A 23866-nucleotide genomic window follows, 5' to 3' on the forward strand; every position below is an offset into this window, starting at 1 on the left:
TGTACTCAAATTAACACAACAGGAGATAATCAATTGAGAAGTAATTAATATGATTCGATTCACTCAATAGAAAGATTACAATGAGAAACCAAAAGATAACAAGAAGGAGAAGGGAAACAGATTAGAGAAGAAGAGATGAGAAGACCAGAACCAACTGTAACAATATTCATTGATACCCTATTCCGTACTCTCATCTTGCTTATAACCTTTGCTGGTCATTCTCAAATCCGTGGGCCTTTCACTAACATCGAACTGGGCTGCAAGATTGGGTCTACTTGAATTGGGCCAATTATGTTCATAACACACAAACCCATATATTTATATACAATATTGTTTTAATATTTAAAATTACGTTTGAAAATGTATAGTTTTGAAAGAAAATGAGTGTTTGTGGGTGTATGGAGTTAATATGATATTAGCTGACATGACACATTTGTGAACGTGTGAAATGTCTAACGATGAAGATGCTATGTTAGTTGTGCGCATACATTAAATTAATATAACAAATATAATTGTAAAAGTGGTTGACCTTAGGGATGAGCTTTTTTTCCTAAATACCCGTACCCGTGTCTGTTTAGTACCTATACGTGTCTATTGGGTACGGGTACGGGTACACAAATTTACTGGTTATAGGTACGGGTACTTTTGGGTACAGGTTCGGGTACAAGTGCGGGTATTATGAGTACTGGTACCCGTTTAGAATATGTATGGGTTTTTATTAGATTTCCAACACTTATGACTTAACTTTCAAGCGAAATTTTCAAAACATAATATATATTAGTTGAATAAGTTCATTCTTAATTTATATGTGTATATTCATATATTGTGTATTCGTATATTTTTATTTCATGTATGTGTAATTGTGTATATAATTAAATAACATGTATTAATTTCTCTCTTGTTTTTCTATATAAATTGAGGAAACAATAAAGTAAGTAAAGGAAAAGGGAATGCATTTTATATTATGGCTGATTTGGTTCATTTTTATTTTTGATATTATGTTTTGGTTGCGGTATTACGGTTTTGATATTATAAATAATCTATTATTTTGGAGATTTTTTTTTAAAAAGAACAAAGAGGTACCAAAGTGAGTACCGTACCCAAAGTACATGTCCCATACCCGTACCCGTACCCGTACCTGTACTCGTACCATATAATTCGGGTACGGGTATGGGTACCACGGTCAACTGTTTTTAGGTACATGTACTTTCGGGTACAAGTACGGGTATAGGTACGGGTACGGTCCCGATCTCATCCCTAGTTGACCTTAACGCACTGCTTTGGATGCTTTGTCTTACACTCGATTATTATGTATTAACAAATTTGGCAATTTAAATTTCAACTAGATATCGTCAAAACTCGTTGACATGCATATAAAACCTAAACTCTTGGGATAAAGATAAATACATACTCACTTGTATTAGATAGAAACAAGGCTGGCCCAACGTTTTCGAATGCCTAAAGCGAATTAAAAATTTAAGGCCTCTTCAATTTAATCATTTTGTTTATATAAACTACTCTCTTTTACCCAGGCTTGGCATGAACAATAATACTAATAAGCACTGCTCCGATTCAGTTAAAATATTGTTTCAATTTGCATTTAAAGTTGAACTCCATAAACCCCTTTTCACTCTTTTTGATGGCCAGTGTCACACTTTAAGTTTGATTTGACATTGTTAGAATGCTTATTATCAAGTATAGTGTGATTAGTAATGTTAATTGCTTTATTACCTAAATGTTTAGGTCATCAACACTATTACAAGGTTTAGAACCAAAAAACAATCAGAAGTTATGATGGTCGGGTATTTTGTATGTATTTTAGTGTATTAATTATGTAGTTTTATTGAGTATATTGTTAGAACTTTGGTACTTCATACGTGCTTTTGTATTTCAGGTAATTGATCGTTAAAGATGCTAAATGAGAGACCTGTACGAGCATGGAACGATATCTCGGGAAGACCGAAGCATTATTTGATGCCTTGGGAAGTGTTTCAAGGATTCGGGAAGAGTATAGATGAGTGATCATAAGCCGATGCTAAAACTGAACAAGATGGGTTGACGAAATGCGACCTTGAAGTAAAACGAGCATATACTGAACTAGAAAATGAGTTATGAGAGCCATAATATATGAATTTTGGGTTTCTCGACGAGAGGAATCTGAAAATGATGTTTTCTTAGGTCGCGGTACGCGATGGGATGGTCATATGGCCATCGCGTACCGCGACGGGAGTGCAGACGGGAATTTTAGGTTTATATGTTATTTTTCATTCGGAAGAACCCTAACTCCGTTTTGACGAACCATAGGCAATTCCAGCAGCTCCAAGAGGCGATTTCCACTATCCTAGCTCGTGTCAAGACCATATCTATGATCCATATCATCCGTATCGAAGATTTGATGATGTCTCGGCTCGGCTAATCTCCTAGAATCGCACCCGGGATGTATAGTTTGTAACCATTTACAGTTTTTCTCATGTGATTAAGAATACTTATGTTTTGTTATTGAAAGATTGATATATGATTATTGATGTTTAGTATTTCTGTGTGTTCGGTCGGTTTAGGTTTACGTTGGTCTGAACGATCTGTTACCAGTTGCTAGATAATTAGTCATATAACTGTTTGGTTAGATTGAATACGATAAAACGTACAATTACCCTTAACTGAGTCACACTGGCAATGACTGTTTGATAACCAGTGCCGTGTGTAAAGTAATTGTTGACGTCTAAGGTTTTGTCTGGTTGATCAGTTTCTAGTTAATCGTTATTAATAAATCTGTTAGGGTGCATGAGATACTGTTTGGTTGCTTACTTGAATTCCCGGGTGTGGTTTGCTTTGTTAACTGCTTAATACTCGTTTACTTGTTCGTTGCTTAGTTCTTTCAATTCAAACTATTGCTTGTGTGATCAGCACTAAAACTTGTTACTTCATAATATTAAATCTGTTACACGAATTGCATTGACCACATACTCCTTGTGATACGATACCCTACTTGCTCTAACTATTTAGAATAATTAGGTTTTTGATTGACTCAAACGACGGTCATCAAGTTATACTAAAATTAATAATCAACAAATTGATGGAATAAGAAATTGAACCTGAATTGATGTTATTGCCACCGTGCAAAACCAACAATTAATATTCATTTGCCTTCATTTGAACAAGAAGCAATCAGCCAACACAAGAACTCATGTTGAACAAAAACTAATGGTGTTTGATTGATTAATGGAAGGTATTGTCTAACAAGAACTGATGTATTTAACTTCATTTTTTAATGCGTTAATGGAAAGCCAAATTGGCTAAGAACATAAACTATCAAATTGACGAAGAGAGAAAATAAGTCGAGTCGTATGTTTGCGGTTTGATTAATTGAAGGTTCTTTTTAATGATTAATCTTGGGAATTGATTTGTCTTTTGATTTCCCCATGTTCAGCCAACCAATTTGTTCCATGACTCGGTTGATTTTTCAATATATAAAAAAGCTTAAGAATTAAAAATGGAGGCCTTCTTGTTTTGGAGGCCTAAAGCTAAGGTTTCACCTCAATCAACATAAGAGCCGGGCCGGGATAGAAACACCCAAAAATTATTTCAAGACGATTATTTTAAAGTTAAAACTACCCTAATAATCTCTCACACGTCAATACTTTAAAACTTATAATTTTACCTTCGATAGTTGATGAAGTGATATTTATGGGATAAACAAAATGCAATGAAAATGACTAGGATTTTGAGGTGTTTTTATACGAGAAATAAGAAATTATCTGTATAAACCGTTTTTAAGCTATGCTTGCAAAATGGTGGTGTAGGTCCAAAGTAAATAAGGATGGGTTGTGGTCATCAAGGCTATTCATCGTTAGTTAAGAACATGGAATGTTATCCTTGCTATAGTTTCTAACCCGGTCACGTGGAAATAAGTCTTTGAGATCTTGGTTGACCTTGAAGGGTATCGGCTTGGATCTAGGTAGTGACATAAAAGGTGTAGTTGGGCTTGGTGAATGTATGGTGTTCTAGATTGATGCTTAGACGGGTTCGAAATTGTTATCGAATACCTTTCATAGCTTGTTTGGCATCGAAAGATTCACGTCATGTTATATTGCAGTTCAGGTTTCTGTGGAGCCAAGCGGTGTTGGGTCTTGTCTAGGCTCCCTTCTTCGCCGATTGAGGTTGATGGAAATCAATCAACTTATGGGTGTGATTCATCAATGTCCTTTGGGCCATGGGTGGATAGGTAGTTCGTGGATAATGGATACAAATGGTGAATTTTCGGTTAAAAGTATTAAATTCTGCATATAGAATTTAAGTTTTGTGCCATTGATATACGTGTTTAATTGGAATAACTGGGCGTCGAAGACGGTGGGATCCTTGCGTGGCAGGGGAATTGAAGAGACTACCTACTCTAATATCGCTAGCTAAAATAAATATTCATGTTCAATCACTGATGTGTAAAGTGTGTTGTGATTATGGTGAAACGAGTGAACATTTATTTGTATCCCCTCGATCTTTTCTTTTGCACTAGGTAGGCATTGGAGATACACAAGTTTTTGAAGGCGTGGAAGAAAGTGATAATGGTAACAAACACTATCGTTTGAACAACTTTGTGGTGCATTTGGAGCCCCCGAAACAATCATGGGTTTTAATCAAAAGTCGATTTCCCTTGCAAATGGAGTGAGGAATGTTAAAGCTTTTAGTTTTCTTTGGATTTGAAGCCGGTCAAAGTGTTGATTGTCTCAAGAGGATAGGAGGAATGATAGTGTGCGTAAATGAATGAGTAATATGTGAATGACTGTTTTTTTTTTGGGGTGCCTGTTCTCTTTTTCTAGTGGTTTTTTAGACATGGTGATGGTGCTGCTAAAAAAAGAAGTTGATTAATGTACAAAAATTATACATATATACAATACTTAAATATATCATATGTGCATATTTCTCTATACCAAACAAATTTGATATTTGTACCTTGTATTATTATTATTATCTATATTTTCATTCACGTGGTTATTGATGATTTGATATAGAGAAATGATGAGCACAAATATAATTTAAGATTTTAATGGTAAATTATAAGGTATTAGTTTTAATTGAATTTAAGATTTTATGTCCCACCGGATCATGCATTTTATTGTCAACTACATCATGCATTCAGCCATTTAGTTGAGACAAAACAATTCTGTGGTAGTTGGTCCATAATTGTACATTTATGCACTTACTTTTAATTTGGTATTTTTTGAGGATATATTTTTATAATATAACTTTATGGTATAACTTATATTTAATTAAATACTAGCATTGATTTTTAGATATTCATTGATGGTCGTATATCTTTTCTTGAATTTGGATAATTTAAGTGTTGAATATAAAGAAATAAAAAGTTACAATATTGTAGTTATTCTTTTCTTATATATAAGTTATTATTTTCTTACATATAAAGATAGATCTCACACTATCAGTTATATTATTATTATTATTATTATTATTATTATTTATCTCAAATCCTCCATCTAAAGTTATAATATTATTTATTTACTACTTATAATTAGTATCACCCGTACGTTTGAAAAGAGATTCAAAGTCATCATGATCGGCTTCTTTCGGTACAACTAATGCATTTTTGTATGCTTATGTTTTTTGAATTTTTATTTATGGTGAAACAACACATCTAACACCTTTTTACTAGTTTTTTTTAATAGTTTAGATACATTAGTAATTTTTTAATTTATTTTACCTTTTCAGAGTTAGCATTGCAATCCTAGTATTGATTTTTACAAGTATAAATTGAACGTGCTATGCTCGTAATTTAGATTAAATAAAGAGTCTTATTAATCCAATAATATTAGATAATTTAATTCGAGTAATATAATTTAGACATAATCATGAGTTTATATGCATGACCTTTTTAATTAATTCTGAGCTAGGAAACATATATATAACTTTTTTTTTTCTAGCCATTGACCTTGTTAAAAAAAGCTATATATTTACAAAGAATGTTAAAAACTTAAAACCCAAATAATTCCAGTAAAATTTTATTTTTTTCTTTTATTAAACTTACTAAAGCAAGTTTGGTACATTATGCCATAAATAAATATAAGTGAATTCTAAAACTTAACAAAAGAATCCAAATAAAAGTTTATTTTTGTTAATTTGTATACACAAATTGATTTTTTTTCGTCCAAAAGCTAACACGTTTTCGATGTTCACTAAAATCACTCGTATTTTTTTCTAGCTATATCGTTTCAAGTTTTTATCATTGCTCTTTTTTTTATTCACATATCTACTCTATTTTAATGAATTTCTTTTATAAATGTTCAATTATTCTAAAATTAAGTTCTGTAAATAAAAACATAAATCTATCTTAATTACTTTGTAATGACTATTTATTCTAAATTTAACGTGACATAATAGTTAACATTGAAGAATAAAATAACTAAGTTTTTTTTAAGTTCGCATATTTTAGTTTTATCTTATATTTAAATACTCATATCATAAAAAGCTGTATAACAATAGAATAATAATAATGCCGATTGATTTTTATATATTTACATAAAATACGAGTCACTCTATTTAAAAAGATTTTAAATTTGATTATATTTAAGGATGACAATAAAACTCGAATTTAATGAGAAAATTTTAAACCTGACATAAATGGGACGGGTAATATCCGGTTCATTAGGGTTTGAGACGAGTTTGGAAATAGTTTTGAAATTTTTCACGGGTTTGAGAAATCTAATATTCCCGATTACTCGATAACTTACACCAAATTATTCGATTATATACCAACGTACCCGAATCTAAATATCTTATTTGTCGCAACTTATTTATGACTATTATTATCGACATTTTAATTTTGCGGCAAACATTTTTTTGTAATTGATTAGTTATATTATCTCAAAACCCGACAGAAACTCGATGAGTTTTGAGCCAGATATACTGATTGGTATTTTATCAAAACCTGTCGGGTAATTACCAATTAAAATTCAATAGGTTTGAGATGGACTTTTACAATTATGTATAAGTTTAGAAATATCTAACCCGATCAAACTCGACCCATTGTCATCCCTAGTTATGTTATATGAAGATATTTTATATTTTATAGTTTTATAAAAGTCTATGGCAACCAGCTTATAGGTGTTGGTAAGTAACTTATTTAACAAGAATTGGACGTGCACGTGGATACAAGCTTCCACATTCACTAACCAGATCAATATCCATATCCACCGTGTCGCCGCCGGAAAATCTCACCGGCACCGTCACCGCCACCGCCACCGCCTCCGCCTCCTCTTGTTTATCTAATCAATTACAAAAACACCACACATATAATTGATAATTGTATTGTATATTAACCACACTCACTCGCATATTCGATCTGTACAATATGGCCGCCACGGACGGCGGCGATAAGATTTCGCCGGAGAGAAACGCCGTGGAGGAAGTGAGTAGGGTGGTGGAACAGAGTAAGGAGTTGCAGGAGTCAGCATCGGCGTTAATTGCTAGAAACTCGCAGGAGGATGCCTCGTTACGGCAACGAGCCATAGCTCTTGATTCGAATATTAAGATGCTCCGATCGTTTGTTGAATCGTCTGTTAAGAAAGGCAGTTTGGATGCTAAACAGGCTGAGAAGGTAGTTTTCATTGAATTAGGGCTGCATTCATTATTAGGGCATTTGTTTGTTTGATTGTAAATAAATAATTAATTTAAGTGTGCATGTTTGTTTACAGTTGACTGAGGAGTTGAGTAGAGCTAGTTATACATTGAGTGAAGGAGATGCTGCTACTTTTCTTCCCTGCAAATCACATGGTCTGTTGCTTTTATTTATTAAACCAGTATTTGGTGCTTTGATTGTGAAACTCAGCCTTTTTGCATTACTAATTTATAAAATAAAAGAATTGTGTGTAGATAATTGTAGTTTTTGATGTTTGATACTTGGTGATGTAGGATTAATGTTAAGGACTTTTAGGAGGAATGTAGAGTCTTTGATTCAAAATATGTCTTAAGGGTCCTTCTTTACCTTATTTTCAGTGCTAAATGATATATTATTATAATATTTTATTCTTAAATTAGTATATATATCTTATAGTTTATTATTCATTATTTTGTTTAGCTATTTATTATTATGACTCCTGAAATTATTATTACTATTACTAAAACCTATATATTAATCATATTTATCTGTTTTTCTTTATTGTTTAGAGGTCTAGTGTTTTACTTGGTCTCATGCATATGGTTTTTGGAGCCATGGGTCTCTCTGAAAGCAACCTCTCTATTCTTTGGGATAGATATACGGCATCCCACCCTCCCCGGGCCCTGCTAACAACTTTGCTGTTGGTATAATTGTAATTTTTGATATTCAATCGACTCCGTAATGTAAGAAAGTTCACCTCCAAAGTCAATAACACTAACTTTAGTTACAGGAATGATACTATTGATCATAATTGATTGTAAGCATATAGATTTGTTGGTATATGTTCGTTTATAATGTGAAGTATTCAATTCTATTTGTTGATTAACTATTGTTTGTTAAATTAGTTAAACCAGCTTTTGCTATTCTGATTTTGAAATCCAGCCTTTAACATTACAAAGTGTATAAAATAAAAAGAGTTATTTTGTTGGTAACTGAATTTCATACTCATTTGACTCCAGGCTTAAAAAGTTTTACCTCATAGTCAATAACACTAACTTTAGTTTCAGGAATGATATTATTGATCATAACTATAGCATGCATATAGAATTTTAGTATCTCTTTGTTCAAAATGTAGAGTCATCATCATCATCATCATCGTACTCAGTATATCCCACCAATAGCAAAACTATAGTAGGGTCTGAGGAGGGTAAGATGTAGGCAGCCTTACCTCTACCCCATAGGGATAGAGAGGCTGCTTCCGGTGAGACCCCCGGCTCGATAGTAGTTTTGCATCAAGCCCTAGACATAAGGCACATAGCACTCAATCATCGGGACACCGGCTGATCGGTGTATGTACCCTTATCTTTCAGCTATCAACGCCACTACATGATGCCTGATTAACCGTCCGTCACTTTTAACGTTATTTTCACGAGATTAGTAAAATAACGTCAAAATTTGTTCAAAATGTAGAGTAAAGTAATCAATTCTGTTTGTTGGTTGGTTGTTATAACCCACAGGCCGTTTCTTGCGGATGTTTCTTGGTCCAATAAACGTTCGTGCTAACCGAAAAGATGTTCAATTGAAAGTGAAAGAGGAATATTATAGTTTCAGGGTAAGAAATTCTTGATTTTGCATCTATATTAGCATGTAATTTGTTTGCCTTGTTTGGTTTAATTTGACTACTTCTGATATTATTTTATAAACTATTGGCAGGATAGAACTGCATATCTGTTTTTATTTTTTCCATTGTTGCTACTAATGCTAAGATCACAAATTTGGGGTGGATGTTTTCCTGCATTACCTGTACAGATCTACCAGGTAGACATTTTTCTTTCCGTATGTAAGTATTAATATTACTTATATATTTTAAAACATATATCAGTGATCATTAAACTTGTTACAAGAGGATAACTGGTATGCCCTTTATCAGGCATGGCTGCTCTTTCTGTACACAGCATTAGCTTTAAGAGAGAATATTTTGAGAGTTAATGGAAGCGATATACGTCCATGGTAATTCTATGTGATTTTCTTAATGTTCTGTTAACATTTTATTCTGCAAATGATGTCATGCATGTTAGTTTCTAGGCATGTAAACGAACTGAAAAAAACATGAACGAAACATGTTCGTGTTTGTTTATTTAACTTCAATTGAGCAAACGATTGGACACAAATAATTTAACGAACGTGGTTTTCTAGTTTGGTTGTTAAGAAAATGAGTGTGCTCGTGTTCGTTTATGTTTGTTTGTTAATGGTATAAGTGAATGGTTCATGAATGTAAACAAATGGAGATAACTGAACATAGATGAATAAACATAGCAAGGGGAATACCAATTAAAAGTAAAAATGAACATAAATATGTTTTGCCTAAATTTTATCAAAACTAGACAAATGGTAACGAGCCTAAAAAATTTAAACTAAACCAAATGGTAATGAGCCTAAAAATTTAGATGAACGTGCTACCAAACAAACTTAGAAAAAAACGTAAACTAACGAACATAAATGAGCGTCTACGACCGAAGATAAACGGACATAAATAACAAACGCTCACGAACATAAATAAATGAAGCTCACAGCATAAATGAACTACCAAGACATGTTCATGTTCGTTCGTTTAACTAAATGGACAAAAAAGTTTGTTCACGTTCGTTCATTTATTAAATAAACAAACTTCCTGCCGAACGGTTCACGAACAATTCATGAGCGTTCAGTGTTCAGTTCATTTACATGCCTATTAGTTTTAACGCATTTACCTTGAACAAGTTACGGGCTAAATAAAGAAGTTTAACGAAAGGGGAATCAGTCAAATGAGCTAAAAGTCGCTTGGTGTCTCTTTTTTATTACAAGATCTAACTGATCTATTATGGCAATATTGTTTTTGTAATCACAATTAACGTGTTAATTATTAACAAAATTACTAAAAAGGGACTAGAAAGTACCTGCGGACAGGCCAAGCCTGGTCTATTTGACCCGTAAAAAGGACCCACTTCAACCAGAAGTCCAGAACTCATTTCAATCTGTTTTGAAGCTACATTACCTAGTATAGAGTAAAGTAAGCTTTAGTCCCTGCGGTCTGCTCAAAATAACCATATTAGTTCAAAAGTTTCTAATTTTGGCTTTTTCAACACTGTGATTTCATTATGTTTCAATTAAATCTAAGCTTCTAACGTTATCTAATTGTTCTGTTAAATATTTTTAGCAATACGTGACTGAAAAAGCCAAATTAGACCTTTTGGACAAAAAGGGTTATTTTGAGCAAACCTCAGGGATTAAAACCTTACTTCACTTAGTTTTTTATGCATTGTGAACAATATGATTGATTTGGGGATAAGTGATGCATTAGGGGTTGTGATGGTGCAGGTGGATATACCATCACTATTGTGCTATGGGTATGGCACTCATCAGTCTCACATGGGAGATTGAAAAGCAACCCGACTGTGCCCAAAAGCAGGTTATGAGTTTATAATATTGTCTTTTTTAATTATATTTTAACGCTTTATAGAACCTAATATTCATGCGTGTATTCAACCAATTTGCAGAAAGGTATACAATTATTTTTAAGATGGGCAATTATGCAAGGAGTGGCAATGCTTTTACAAAACAGATATCAAAGGCAGAGACTTTATACGCGTATTGCGCTCGGAAAGGTGCTTTTAACAGTCTTTTAATCTCTAGTCTCCTATTTTAATACTCGAATAAAAAGTCATTATAATTGTCACAGGATTATTATGAAGTATCTGTTTTGACTTTGATTATAGGCTAGAAGAATGGATGTTGTGTGGGGTGAAACTGCTGGAGTCAAAGGTCAACTATGGCTGTTATTACCCATACTTTTTGTCTTGCAGGTGATTTACATCCTAGTTAGTTTTATGATACATTTTTTATAGTGAAATATTAACTGTTTGTTTACTTATTATAGGCTTTTGAGGCATATGTTGGTGTGTTATTGCTACAAACTGCAGTGGCCGGTGTTGTTTCTGAATGGCAGGTAAGAAAATCATAATTTTCAACCTTTGATGTGGGCCCATTTGGGTAGTGTTTTATCCTAAACATGATTTTTTAGAAAAGATTATGCATAGGTTAAACGGGTCAATTGAATTTTCACCTTCGATGTGGTTCTGTTAGGGTGGTGTTTTATCTCATCTCAAATTTATATAAAATTTAATCGGGTCAATGGAATTTCAACTTTTCATGTGAGCCCATTTGCGTGGTGTAATCTCAAACATGATCAAATGCGTTTAAAAAAGATGATGTAAAAGTTAAACGGGTCAACGGAATTTTAGACTTTTATGTGGGCTCGTTTGGGCGGTGTCATCTCTAACGTGATTAAATGAGTTTTTATCTATTTATTATTTTTTTATGTACAAATTAAATGGGCCAATGGAATTTTTGGCCTTTCATGTGGCCTGTTTGGGTGGTGTTATCTTAAACGTGGTCAAATGGGCTTTAAAAAGATTATGTAAAAGCCAAACGGGTCAATGGAATTTTCGACCTTTCATGTGGGCCCGTTTGGGTGGTGTTATCTCAAAGGTGGTCAAATTGGGTTATAGCAAAATTATGTAAGAGTTAAATGGGCCAATATAATTTTTAATCTTTCATGTGGGCCCGCTTGGGTTGTGTACTTGTGTTATCTCAAAAATGGTCAAATGGGTTATAACAAGATTAGTTAAAAGTTAAATGGGTCAATTAGAACAGTTTTTTACCCACCCAAACACTATTAGTGGTGTAACCTAACCCGGCTCGGTAGGTCTAAATTTTGGTGGTGTGATAATGGTAAAGTTGAATGATGGGAAATGCATGTTGGCAGGTGGTTACTTGTGGAATCCTTCTGATAATAATGGCAGTTGGAAATTTTGCAAACACAGTTCAGACTCTTGTACTAAAATCGCGAGTCAAAGCAAAGATGAAAAAAGGTAAAAGCAAGAGTGACTTAACAAAGGATCAATGATTCCCAATGAATGATATATGAAGATGTAAAAACACTTTTAAGAAAAGTTTCTTACTCCTCTGATACTGTTTTCTATTTGCAAGTTTGGATTTCATAAGCAGTTAGCTCAGTGCCAGTTTTGTTTCACTTGTACCCAAAATTAATAAAACAAATGTTGCTATTTTTACACATTTGGTGTGTGTAACATACTAGAATCATCATCTTAGAATATATCGAACTAGTAAAATTTACTATTGTATATATTGTGGCATTTGACTTTAGCTTTGTAGTTTTTTTGCTTTTAAATTATGTTGAATGGTATAAAAGTATTACTATTCACATATTTGCATAACTTATTGTCATGTAATGAGTAGTCTTTGATATTAGGCATTTGAATAGGGTATTGTTACTCTTGTATATAGTCTGAGAAACAAAAACAATCATAAGTCAGATCTAGTGCCAGTTTTGTTTTAGTTGTACTCAAATTAAGAAAATATATTTTTCTTTTTCCTGCTACATATTGTAGAATTGTATTATTGTAGTTGTGGGTAACACACTAAATCACCACTTTAAAATATATCAAATGAATCATTTCTACTAACTTATATACTTATGCATTTGTGTTTATTTTTGTAATTTGTTTTCTTTTTATCAACTACCATTAAAAATTGTCATGTTTAAGTAATCCCAAAACAATTAAGGACTCGGTAGGAGCTGACTGACGACTAAGTTGGGTGCAAAGTAAGATCTAAGGAAAGAGAGAGGGTGTGATGAATACTTAATGTCCTAAGACACAAATCAAAGCATAGAGCCATAGAGGAGAGCAACAAGGATGCCTTAAATAAGAACGTTTTAACTGTTTCTTAGTGTTGGTGTGATGATAACATAGGCGACGGTGGATGGCAGATGCGATGATTGATGATCCTGTTTGGTGTGTTAGAACTTAGAAATCTAACCTTACCTAAATTTAAGAAGAATGAGAGGAGATGAAATTTGAAAGCTGTGATGATAATTTACAAGTTGCTACAATGAATCTTACTAGATATTTGTGGTAGTTTATACATTTAACTAAGGATTATTGGTTTACGATCATTCTAATTTCTAATTATACTCTATTGACAAATAGCAATTTTAACTCTAACACTTGATTGGTGGCGGTTCTAAACAAATATTACAGTTTTAAACAAATACACATTTAGTTGAGACAACCACAATCTAAATATTAAGTTGAGACTGTTATTTGTCAGCATGACATGGTAGATATTATTTATAAATAACCAATTTTCCTTTAACTAATGAACTGACTTTTTTATAGTGTTTGGACTTTGAAACTACCTCCAATACTCTAGTAAGATTTTATGAGACTGGTTGTCAACCGTCCATACTGATTTTGATGTCTAGCCTAACTGATCCAAGAACACAGTCAAGGAGCACCACTTTGAAAAAAGTCAAGGTTTCAACATGATACAATAAGATCCCAAGTCTTAATCAATAATCATAATCCGCAAGGAAAAAAATTTCTTCGGGTCGTTGTAACGTATCATAACAAACCAAACCAATGCCGATCAAAGTCCTGGTCACTAACTACCCCGTGGCAGAACGTGGGGGTCGTCTTCGTCCACTTATTTATAACAAAAGATATGTTACTTTGAATCACAAATAACTAACACACTACACCGTACACATTAAAGTTTGGATCAAATACAAATGAAATTAACGTGTTAAACGTGAGAATCAAGTATGTAATTACTCTATGATAATTAATCTATGATGTAATTAAATAATTACTCTACTTGTATATATAATTTTGATTTTCACGTTTAGCACATTAATTTCATTTATACGTTAACCTTTCCCGGTAATAATAATTTAGTTTCTTGTCCACGAAACTTGACTTCGTACCAAATATCAAACAAACATAACATCCACAAATTTCTAACGTTTGTATTGAATCTTGTTCATGGATTCCAATAACTTCACTAGATCACCTAAACTACTACACTTGTCCAACCAGTTTCGTCAATCAAAACATGTCTCTCTTCCAAATACCAAGTCAACACAACCCACAAGATTCAAAACAACCAACCGAGCTGCAGTTCTAATTTGCCTGTTTGAGGAACATGATGATATATATGTTATCTTAACTAAACGATCATCGAATTTGTCATCTTTTACTGGTGAATAAACTTATGCACATCAAGTGTTTGATCAAATGCCTGAATGAAGTTGAAATGGGTTTTTTTTTTGTTGTGCAGGACAAGTGTTGTTGCCCGGAGGTAGAAGAGACGAAGGGGATACGGATGATGTTCGTATCGCGTTGAGGGAGGCTCACGAGGAGATTGGTTTGGATCCTAAGCTTGTGGATGTTGTTACTGTCCTTGAACCGTTTGCAAGTAAGGTAAAAATATGTGGAATGTAGCCCGTTTAATAAAACGTGTCATGTTTGGATTGGTCTGTTTAGTTAAACGGGTCTTGCTTGGATTCTTCTGTTTAATTCGTTAAATTAAACAGGTTGAGTCAACCTGTTTTAATGTTTTATTCAACTGATCGACCTGCGAACCCGTTTATGGCCCATTTATTAGGGGGTCGTGTGGGATTTCATGTGTGTCCCGGTTTGAGTTACACAAGTAAATGTATGGGTCCTGTTTGAGTTCAATAATTCAATCCGCCAATCTGATACGATTCTCATCCCTAGAAATTAGGTTCAAAATTCATACCAGTTTTCATTCGGCCCGTCGGCCCGATTACCAAACAAATTTTGTAACTATTTGATTGTAATGACAGGGGAATGTGAATGTATATCCGGTGATAGGTATACTATGGGATAGGCAAGCATTCACTCCGGTTTTAAACACAGAAGAAGTAGAATCGATATTTTACGCTCCTTTTGAAATGTTTCTCAAGGTTTGTTCTCTTAGCTTTGTTACAATCAAGTCTTTAGAGACCACGATTATGTAATCATTTAGAGGTTAAATAACTAAGTAACAAAATTGATAAAAGTTAACACATCAACCATGTGAAATTAACAAAATTGATAAAAGCCAACTATGGTTACTTGTATCCAAACCGGCCAAGTTTAGTGAGTCTGGCCAGACTGGCTGGGTTGTCTGGCCGTCCCATTGTTAGGTTTTGAAGGTTTAAACAATTTATTTTTTCAAAATCACTAATTTGTATTAAGAAACATTCAAATGGTAATGACGATTCAAGAGATTCTAAAATAAAATAAAAAAATATATGTACACATAATAAAGGTTATGTGGAGTACTATTTCAAGTTTTAAACCACAACGAACCATGAACCAAACTGTTTGGATCTCAAACAGGCCAAACCAGTCACTTGCTTTAATCTAGACGGTTTGGTCGGTTTCAACTATATATGTAAATCCCAATAAGTATACCTTTATTCATAATCTGATCCAATGTTTATAATTATTAATGTTCTTTTATAGCCTTTCAAATTATCCTAGCCTGTTTTGATTTCTACTACATAGCTACCAGTAAGCCCAACTAACCTGCCCGTTAATCCGTTTTGTCACATGTACAAACTATATTCTTAAATATCATGTTGTTTTGACACAGAACAAAAACAGACAACAAGAGGAGATAGAATTTCAAGCAGGAAAAGGCTTATTTCACTACTTCGATCACGAAACAAATAACAAGGTCTACACAATATGGGCCATGACCGCCACCATCTTGATAGCGGCTGCCACCCTGTTCTACCAACGACCGCCAGATTTCCAACCAAGGATGCCTAAATCATGAAACAGAAACCCAAGCAGACTATAAAATTGCAGCACCCAATTGTAATTTCAAATAAACTTATCAAATGATTAAATTGTAGTTTCATCTGTCATAGCCCATAATTTCAAAAACACAGTCAAAATGACATCGTTCAGCTAAAAACCTCGTAAAATTTCTCCATAACAAGTAAGCCCGAATCAATCGACTCCAAAGGATCCTTCCTTAATCTGTGTCTTAAACAATTTGGAATCACAACACCAATATCTTCAGATGTCACTTGATCTCTCCCCTTCAAAGCAGCCAAAGCTTTTGCAGCCCGGTTTGTCACAATATCGCCTCTTAATCCATCCACATTCAATTCCGCACAGACTTTGGAGATTTTGACCCGAAGATCATGGTCAATTTGCACGGAAGAAAGCCGACTCCGAGCAGAGGAGATTTGATCTTGAAGTTTTCCTTGATCTGCGTTATAAGTTTCGCGAAACTCTTTTGGGTTTTTATCGAAACGGGCCCGTTCTTCAACGATCTTGACCCGAAGTTCGGCCTCACGAACCGTACCCACTTGGGCATGCATACCAAATCGATCAAGCAATTGTGGTCTGAGTTCACCTTCTTCCGGGTTGCCCGACCCGATAAGAATGAAACGAGCTGGGTGGGATATTGATATACCTTCTCTTTCAACTGTGTTCCATCCGGATGCAGCTGAATCAAGAAGAACATCGACTAAATGATCATCTAAAAGATTAACTTCATCAACATATAATATTCCTCGGTTTGCTTTAGCAAGGAGACCAGGCTCAAACGCTTTGACCCCCTCGGTTAAAGCTTTTTCAATATCAATGGTCCCACAAACACGGTCTTCGGTGGCCCCTAACGGGAGATCAACCATGTTAATTTTGGTTTTTATGGTTGGAAGTTTTTCGCCTTTGAGTAATTTCTCTCTTACTTCCATCCCCATTGATTCTGGATCTTCCGGGTCTGAGTTGAACGGGTCAGCTGCAACAACTGTGATTTCGGGAAGAAGATCTACAAGTGATCGAACAGTTGTGGATTTACCGGTTCCTCTGTCTCCCATGATCATGACACCACCAATTTTTGGGTCGATGACGTTTAACAAAAGGCATAGTTTCATCTCGTCTTGCCCGACTATTGCTGCAAACGGGTAAACGGGCCTCTGGTTTTCCTTTGACAGTTTCTGAGCCTGGTATTCATTAGCATGCTGTCAGTAAAATACGTGGCAATTTTGACCCGTTTACTGGTTCAATTTGGGTTATGTTTTTATCTCAAATGGGTTGAAAGTAAAATGAAAGTACTAGACCTGTAAATGAACCTAATGCTCACTGAACCGCTCGTGAATCAATCGGCGTGAAGTCCGTTTATGTGCGTTTATTCAATAAACGAACGAACATGAACAACTCTTTTTGTTTATTTAGTTAAGCGAACGGACATAAACACGTGTCCCGTTCGTTCATTTATGTTTGTAACTTTACATTTGTTAAGTTTGTTCATTTACGTATCCATTTAATCTGTTAGGCTTGTTACAATTGTGTCTACTTTTGTTAAATTAAAACACCACCCATAATTAGTTCAGTTTTATTATTTTTTCAGACCCAACAAATTTATATTCATGTTTACTTTCCATCGGTGTTTGCTTAGTTATGTTCTCGTTTGTATTCGTTCATCTATGTATAGCTGTATGATTGTATCCCGTTGGCAAATGTATTTGGTGAATAATTGTACCTGTTCTTGAGCAGGGGTGATTTCGGTGGCAACATTTGAGATTGAAAACTGAGATCTTCCTTTCTTTAATGGAACTCCAATGCCTCCGTAAAGCTTCCTACTTTGATTCTGCCCTGCATTCACATCAAAGTTCAAGTATTAAATTTAATTTCTACCAAGATTAAGCGAATTCAGGCCATAATCACATCTTTGTGTTGGCTTATACGTACAATGAAAGCCACAAAATGAAAAAAAGTGGTACATATTAAACTCCTAATCCAAAAACCAGAAAGTAGAACAATTCTATACTTTTAACAATTTCAAGATTCTATCTACTTAAACTTACACTATTATTTGTTTTCCATGTGGGTAAACGGTTTTAGACAATCGGTCGGAAACCTGCCAATAATTATAAAAGCATACCCAAATTCCAGTCTCAAATGTTTCGGATATTAGGTATTCCTATCGTTTCCATCCTTACACGAGGTCTAAAATTTACAACTTAATCAATGAACTAAGAATCATAAACAATCTACTCTCTTAATCAAAGTTTGGCAGCACAAACGTTCCGTTGACGAGTTCAGAAGTCATAAGAAATTCTATCAATAATTAACACATCCCATAAATTAGTCTACAATTGTTATGCAAGTTGTAGATATTCATGAATAAAATCCCTGTGCATTTTGAACAAAATACGAAACCTGGATTAAAAGATAGAGCACGAATGGACGCCTTTGATGAAGAGATTGATCTACAGGTGAGCAGTGAGGTTGCAGAAGAAGAAGAGGTTCCGAGTAATCCAGCCATGCTTATGTTATGTTATGGAGGAACTGATTGAGGTTCTAGATGAGTTTGAATAATGGCATTTGGTACTAGAGTTTGTACTGGCTTTTTTTTAGGGTTTATTGTTTGTGGATAAGAAGAAGAAGAAGAAGAAGAAGATAGATTTCATTTTATTGGTCTGGATTACAACTTCTGATTTTCACCACACACAGCTCACGTGTCAACCATACATACATACATGCACTCCAAACTAACTAAATATTTAAGACGTGTTTGTTTTATATAATTCGTAAAAATTCAAAGGAATTGAAATTAAAATCTCACGAGATGATTTGCTGGAATTGAAATCTTAATTCCATTTTGGTGTGCTCGTTGTCAAAGGTTTGGATTTGAAATTGGAATTCAATTCAATTCTTTCAAATTCCTTTAAACAAAGGGATTTCAAATCCTTTCAAACTATAGAGGAATTCAAGTAAATTTATTGATATCAAGATTTTTTTTCTTTTTTGTTTTGCTTTTTTAATGAGGACAACAAATAAAACATTTTACATTTTTTACCTTTTTTTTGTTTTTATTATATTTTGAGTTATGAATTTATTATTATTAATATGAATATTTTTTGAGAGATTTTTGATTTTAATAGAAAACTCAAAAAAGATAATAAAAAAATCATGACGCAAAATATAAATAATAAACAATAAATCTAAACAAAATAAAATGTTTACACCGTTATCCTCGTTAAAAATAAATTAAAAAAAAAACGATTTCAATTAATTTGTGGTTTACAATTCATTTGTCAAACGAACACATCAAAAATAGAATTGGATTTCAATTCCCTTCAATTTTAATTTTTGTTGGAATGTTCAGATTCCAAATCCAATTCCTTCCAATTCCAATTCAAATTCCATTGCATTCCATTCCATTATGTGAAACGAGCGCGCTATAAGTTTTCTTTATAAACTAAATTGTGTTTGATTCTATCGAGAACCGAGCCCTTAACTGAGAAAATTAGTTGAAATTAACTATAAGTAAACATATTTGATGTTTATGGTTAAGTGAAGCTAATTAACCAAACATTCAGCTTCTAGTTACGAGTAATGTGTCTTCGCTAACCGACTTTAAAACGAAACTGAATCAAACCTTGTATATTTGTATTTTTTTTTAATTTTAAACCTATATTTTCATCTTTTATATCTCCATTTCTATCTTTGAACAGTTAAGTTTATGTAGCAACTTTTTATGACATAATGAGACACTGTCACCGAGACAAGCATATTTTAGCCTCAAAACTTTATAATTGATATTGGAACACCATACCTGAATCATTGTCAACTAGGAGAAAAGAAAAAATATACATTGAACAATTAACCGAAACTAACCCATAATCGACCATTCGGTTGGTTATTGTCAAACCCATTTAACCGTAAGGAATTAAAGGTTCCTAGGGGCGCTGCCATCTTGCGAGAGTATGAGGGCAGCCACCATGGGAGCTGGATCCGGGCACATTTCCACCAAATATTGATCCCAGTTAACTGTTTTGGTTATATTTTAAGGTATTCGAACAAGTTAGTTATTAGAATTTATAACAAACTAGTGTTTTACCTGGCGTGTTGCGCCCGAACAGGTTGGTAAAAATCGAGCGGCGGTATGTTGTCGGTCTCAAGGGTTTAGACAGTAAGTCGACACGAATTCAGTCAATTTCGGTTACGTGTACATCTTATTCTACCAGAACTAACAAAAAATAAATATTTAGATGGACCAATGAGGTGGCGTCGGTCAGTAAAACTCGATCGTTGGTCAAACCCAACTGTTATGTGAATTCAGCCGGATTCCGTCACGTTCAATAAAGTAGCGGAACTAAAACCATTCGGTTGGCTCTCGTTACGCTCGTTACGGTAATATAACTAAAACAAAACGCTCTAAGTTTACGCTAATCCAGTTGGTTTCCGTCACGTTCGTTACGATACCATAACTAAAATAAAACAAAATTGGTTTTCGGTTGATTTTTGGTACGTACATTAAGGACCGAAACTAACAAAAAAATAAAATACCACCGATAAGGTTTCACAAAGTGGCCCAATAAAGATTTTGCGGCATCAAAGTAGTAATAAATTATTATATATAATAATATGTGACAATCGTCAATTTCAGGTTAACTCCGTTAACGCAACTCCGTCAATTCAAACTTTAGATTTATTGAATCTATAACGCAAACTTCATTACATTTAAACTAGGGTTTAAATGACGCTTAACACTTACTACATGTGTAGTAGTCTTTCGGGATTTGCACCGAAACGCAAACGATTGATGAATAAACGAAAAACACTAAAACACTAATTATGTGATTATTATGTGTTAGGATTATGTGTTATGTGATAATATTATTGTCATGTTAATTTAATGTGCAAGTTATGATAGAATGTTCTAGAAAAAGTAATACTTAATGTTAACTTAATGTGCAAGTTATGATAGAATGTTCTAGAAAAAGTAATACTTAGGAGTTGAGGGGCCAAAGTGTAACATATTCCTTTATAAATACATGGTAAACCTAAACCCTAACCTCCTACTCCTATTCCCCTAGTAAAATCGGCAGCCATCCCCTCCCTTTATTTCCTTGAGATCGATTAATATACACACACACACAATCAAGATCTTTCAAGTTTGATTGAAGATTAAGGTGCTAGGAAGGTATACACAACTATTCTATGTATCCTCTATGTTTAATTGTTAGTTTTATTGGGTTAATTGTAAACCTTTATGGCTGATTTCTTGGTATTATGATATTCATGTGATTCTTGATTTAATTGATGATGATTGATAACTAGATTTGATATTGTTGCATGATTATTGTTGTCTTTGAGTTTGATATCAAGTAAAACCCTAACTATGTATGTATGGTATGATTGATAGGAGTTATGATGTCTAGAATGTTCTATGAATGATTTGTGATCTATAGATAGTTAAATTGTTGAGTTTGGATGAAAACAGTTTCTGGACAGATTGTGTTGTTGATGATTGAATGACTGTAACGGGATGTAAAAGTGGTAAATGATTGAGATAATTGATACTACAGTAAACTAGGTTGAGTCTAGTTTCTAAAGAATATAAATTTGTAATTTTTGGACGTGTGAAAGTTAACTTTTATGATTTTACAAAAACGTGGTGCAAAGCTGAGTTGTTAGACCTGCTGTTAGGTTGTTTTGTAAATGTTATATCTTATGATCTACGAGCCCAATTGGGTTGGTTCCACTTCTGGAAGTTGACTTATTGAGTTAGGAACCTAACCCAAGTGGTCTTGCATTTATTGGATTTTTCGTTTAATAGGAATTGCAAATAACATTCTGTTGCGCATGAATCTGACTGATATGAGCTTGCTGTAGTGTTTTGATCATTATGAGAAATCTATGTGGAATAAAAATAAAATAAAATATGTTCTGGAAACCTAAGACATGTATGCTTCAGTGATGATTTTTGGTGAATTAATTGAGATGTTATGATCGGTGAAATAGTACAATCTTTCAAGTAGAAATTCTGTCTCGATGAAATTAGCTGCTGATTGTTGTGAAATTGCATGAAATATGATAGTTGTTAATTGATTGTCATAAATTGACCAAGATGCCCCTGTGGGGAGTAATTGCTAATTAATTGTCGTATTTTGACTAAATTGCCCTTACGGGGAGTATTTGCTAGTGATGTACATTGTTTATACATGACACGAAAGTAATTGCTCACACACGTATTGTATCACAAGTGTACTTGTTTAAGTCACACACGATCCACAAAACGAAACACGACACATGTTATGTGCATAGGTATTATGTGCCGAGTCTAGAGACTCGTTAAACGTTCCGACACTTAGAAAATCTCTTTGTTAATTTAGAACGCTAGAGAGAGTTCTACGACGCGCATCACTTGGTGATTTATTTTGGGAAATTCTTCGCAAACAGTGAGTTTCACTTACCCCGCTCTTTGAACTGTTTTCAAACGTTTTTCACTTGGGGGAGATAACATACTCCGATAAACGCATTTTCTGAGATAAACGCATATTTAAGATTTTGTTATAAATTATATATCACTTGTAAAGGCTAAGCGGCAAACGTAACATTTGAAGTCCCACACATCGAACCGGTTAATATTTGGAATAGCGAGTCACTGTTGAGTAGTACTACTGGGTTTGACAAACCCCACCCGACGCTAAGCTCAACTGGAGGTTGAGTGGGTGTAATTTTGGCTAACACTTACCATGGTCTGGGTTGACCTGGTGACGGGCACTTGATAAACAGTCAGCTTCGGTCTCGAACCACTTAGCGATACTTGTTGTATAGATTAGCTACCTATCGATATATAATTTGACGTAACACTATCTGGTAATGCAAAACACTTAAACGCCGTAACGTGGTTACGCAACACTTAACCGCCGTAACGTGGTTACGCAACACTTAAACGCCGTAACGTGGTTACGCAATACTTAAACGCCGTAACATGGTTACGCAACACTGAAACGCCGTAACGTGGTTACGCAAAACGCTTAAACGCCGTAACGTGGTTACGCAAAACGCTTAAACGCCGTAACGTGGTTACGCAAAGCGCTTAAACGCCGTAACGTGGTTACGCAAAACGCTTAAACGCCGTAACATGGTTACGCAAGACACTTAACGTAAAACGCTGAACGCAAACGCTAAATGATTTATTTTTATATAACTTGTGAACTCACCAACCTCGTGTTGACCCTTTTAGTATGTTATTCTCAGGTAGCCGAGGCGGGCGCGCGGTCTAGGAACATGCATTGTTTGAATCATCTTTATGGTTTACGCTTCCGCACTTATTTGCATTTAAACGTTTTTATGGTTTGATTATAACTAATGATTCCGATCCTGTTAGTTCACACTCTCTGACGGTAAAACTCCGTTAGTGGATTTTGAGGGTGTGACATAATATAATAATAAAAATCACTCAATATTAAACTATAAGTTTATACCTATATATATTATTAAAAATATAACATTAAACACCTTTGAATTCATGGCTTGTGTGGTTCGCATATTGTATGTGAATTCTCATGTCACGAGTTCGAGTGTGTGGTGGTGGTGA

General features: G+C 34.1%; 3 protein-coding genes across 4 annotated transcripts; 2 read left to right on the forward strand and 1 right to left on the reverse strand.

Annotated features, from left to right (window-relative positions):
- The first annotated feature begins 7119 nt into the window (after window positions 1–7119).
- Window positions 7120–12714, forward strand: LOC143624911 (uncharacterized). Its single transcript, XM_077095406.1, has 10 exons — window positions 7120–7606; window positions 7704–7782; window positions 9124–9218; window positions 9320–9424; window positions 9537–9616; window positions 10964–11054; window positions 11143–11250; window positions 11362–11448; window positions 11523–11591; window positions 12411–12714. The coding sequence occupies exons 1-10, from the start codon at window positions 7361–7363 to the stop codon at window positions 12549–12551; spliced, it is 1101 nt and encodes a 366-aa protein (XP_076951521.1). The 5' UTR covers window positions 7120–7360; the 3' UTR covers window positions 12552–12714.
- Window positions 12715–14395: 1681 nt separating this feature from the next.
- LOC143624913 (nudix hydrolase 22, chloroplastic-like) lies at window positions 14396–16294 on the forward strand. 2 transcript variants are annotated; one of them, XM_077095408.1, is made up of 4 exons: window positions 14396–14707; window positions 14786–14928; window positions 15315–15434; window positions 16109–16294. In XM_077095408.1, the coding sequence occupies exons 1-4, from the start codon at window positions 14491–14493 to the stop codon at window positions 16292–16294; spliced, it is 666 nt and encodes a 221-aa protein (XP_076951523.1). In that variant the 5' UTR covers window positions 14396–14490. The 2 variants fall into 2 exon arrangements, with proteins under 2 accessions (XP_076951523.1, XP_076951524.1); XM_077095409.1 differs by lacking the exon at window positions 15315–15434.
- On the reverse strand, window positions 16147–18837 carry LOC143624912 (magnesium-chelatase subunit ChlI, chloroplastic-like). The gene is made up of 3 exons (XM_077095407.1): window positions 18694–18837; window positions 18014–18126; window positions 16147–17474 (listed from the first exon to the last, which is right to left on the reverse strand). The coding sequence occupies exons 1-3, from the start codon at window positions 18797–18799 to the stop codon at window positions 16425–16427; spliced, it is 1269 nt and encodes a 422-aa protein (XP_076951522.1). The 5' UTR covers window positions 18800–18837; the 3' UTR covers window positions 16147–16424.
- Between the last annotated feature and the right edge of the window lie 5029 nt (window positions 18838–23866).

Source organism: Bidens hawaiensis, unplaced genomic scaffold (assembly GCF_021521415.1).
Source record: "Bidens hawaiensis isolate Kalapana, Puna unplaced genomic scaffold, B.hawaiensis_p1.1 tig00003988_1, whole genome shotgun sequence".
Classification (NCBI taxonomy): Eukaryota; Viridiplantae; Streptophyta; class Magnoliopsida; order Asterales; family Asteraceae; genus Bidens; species Bidens hawaiensis.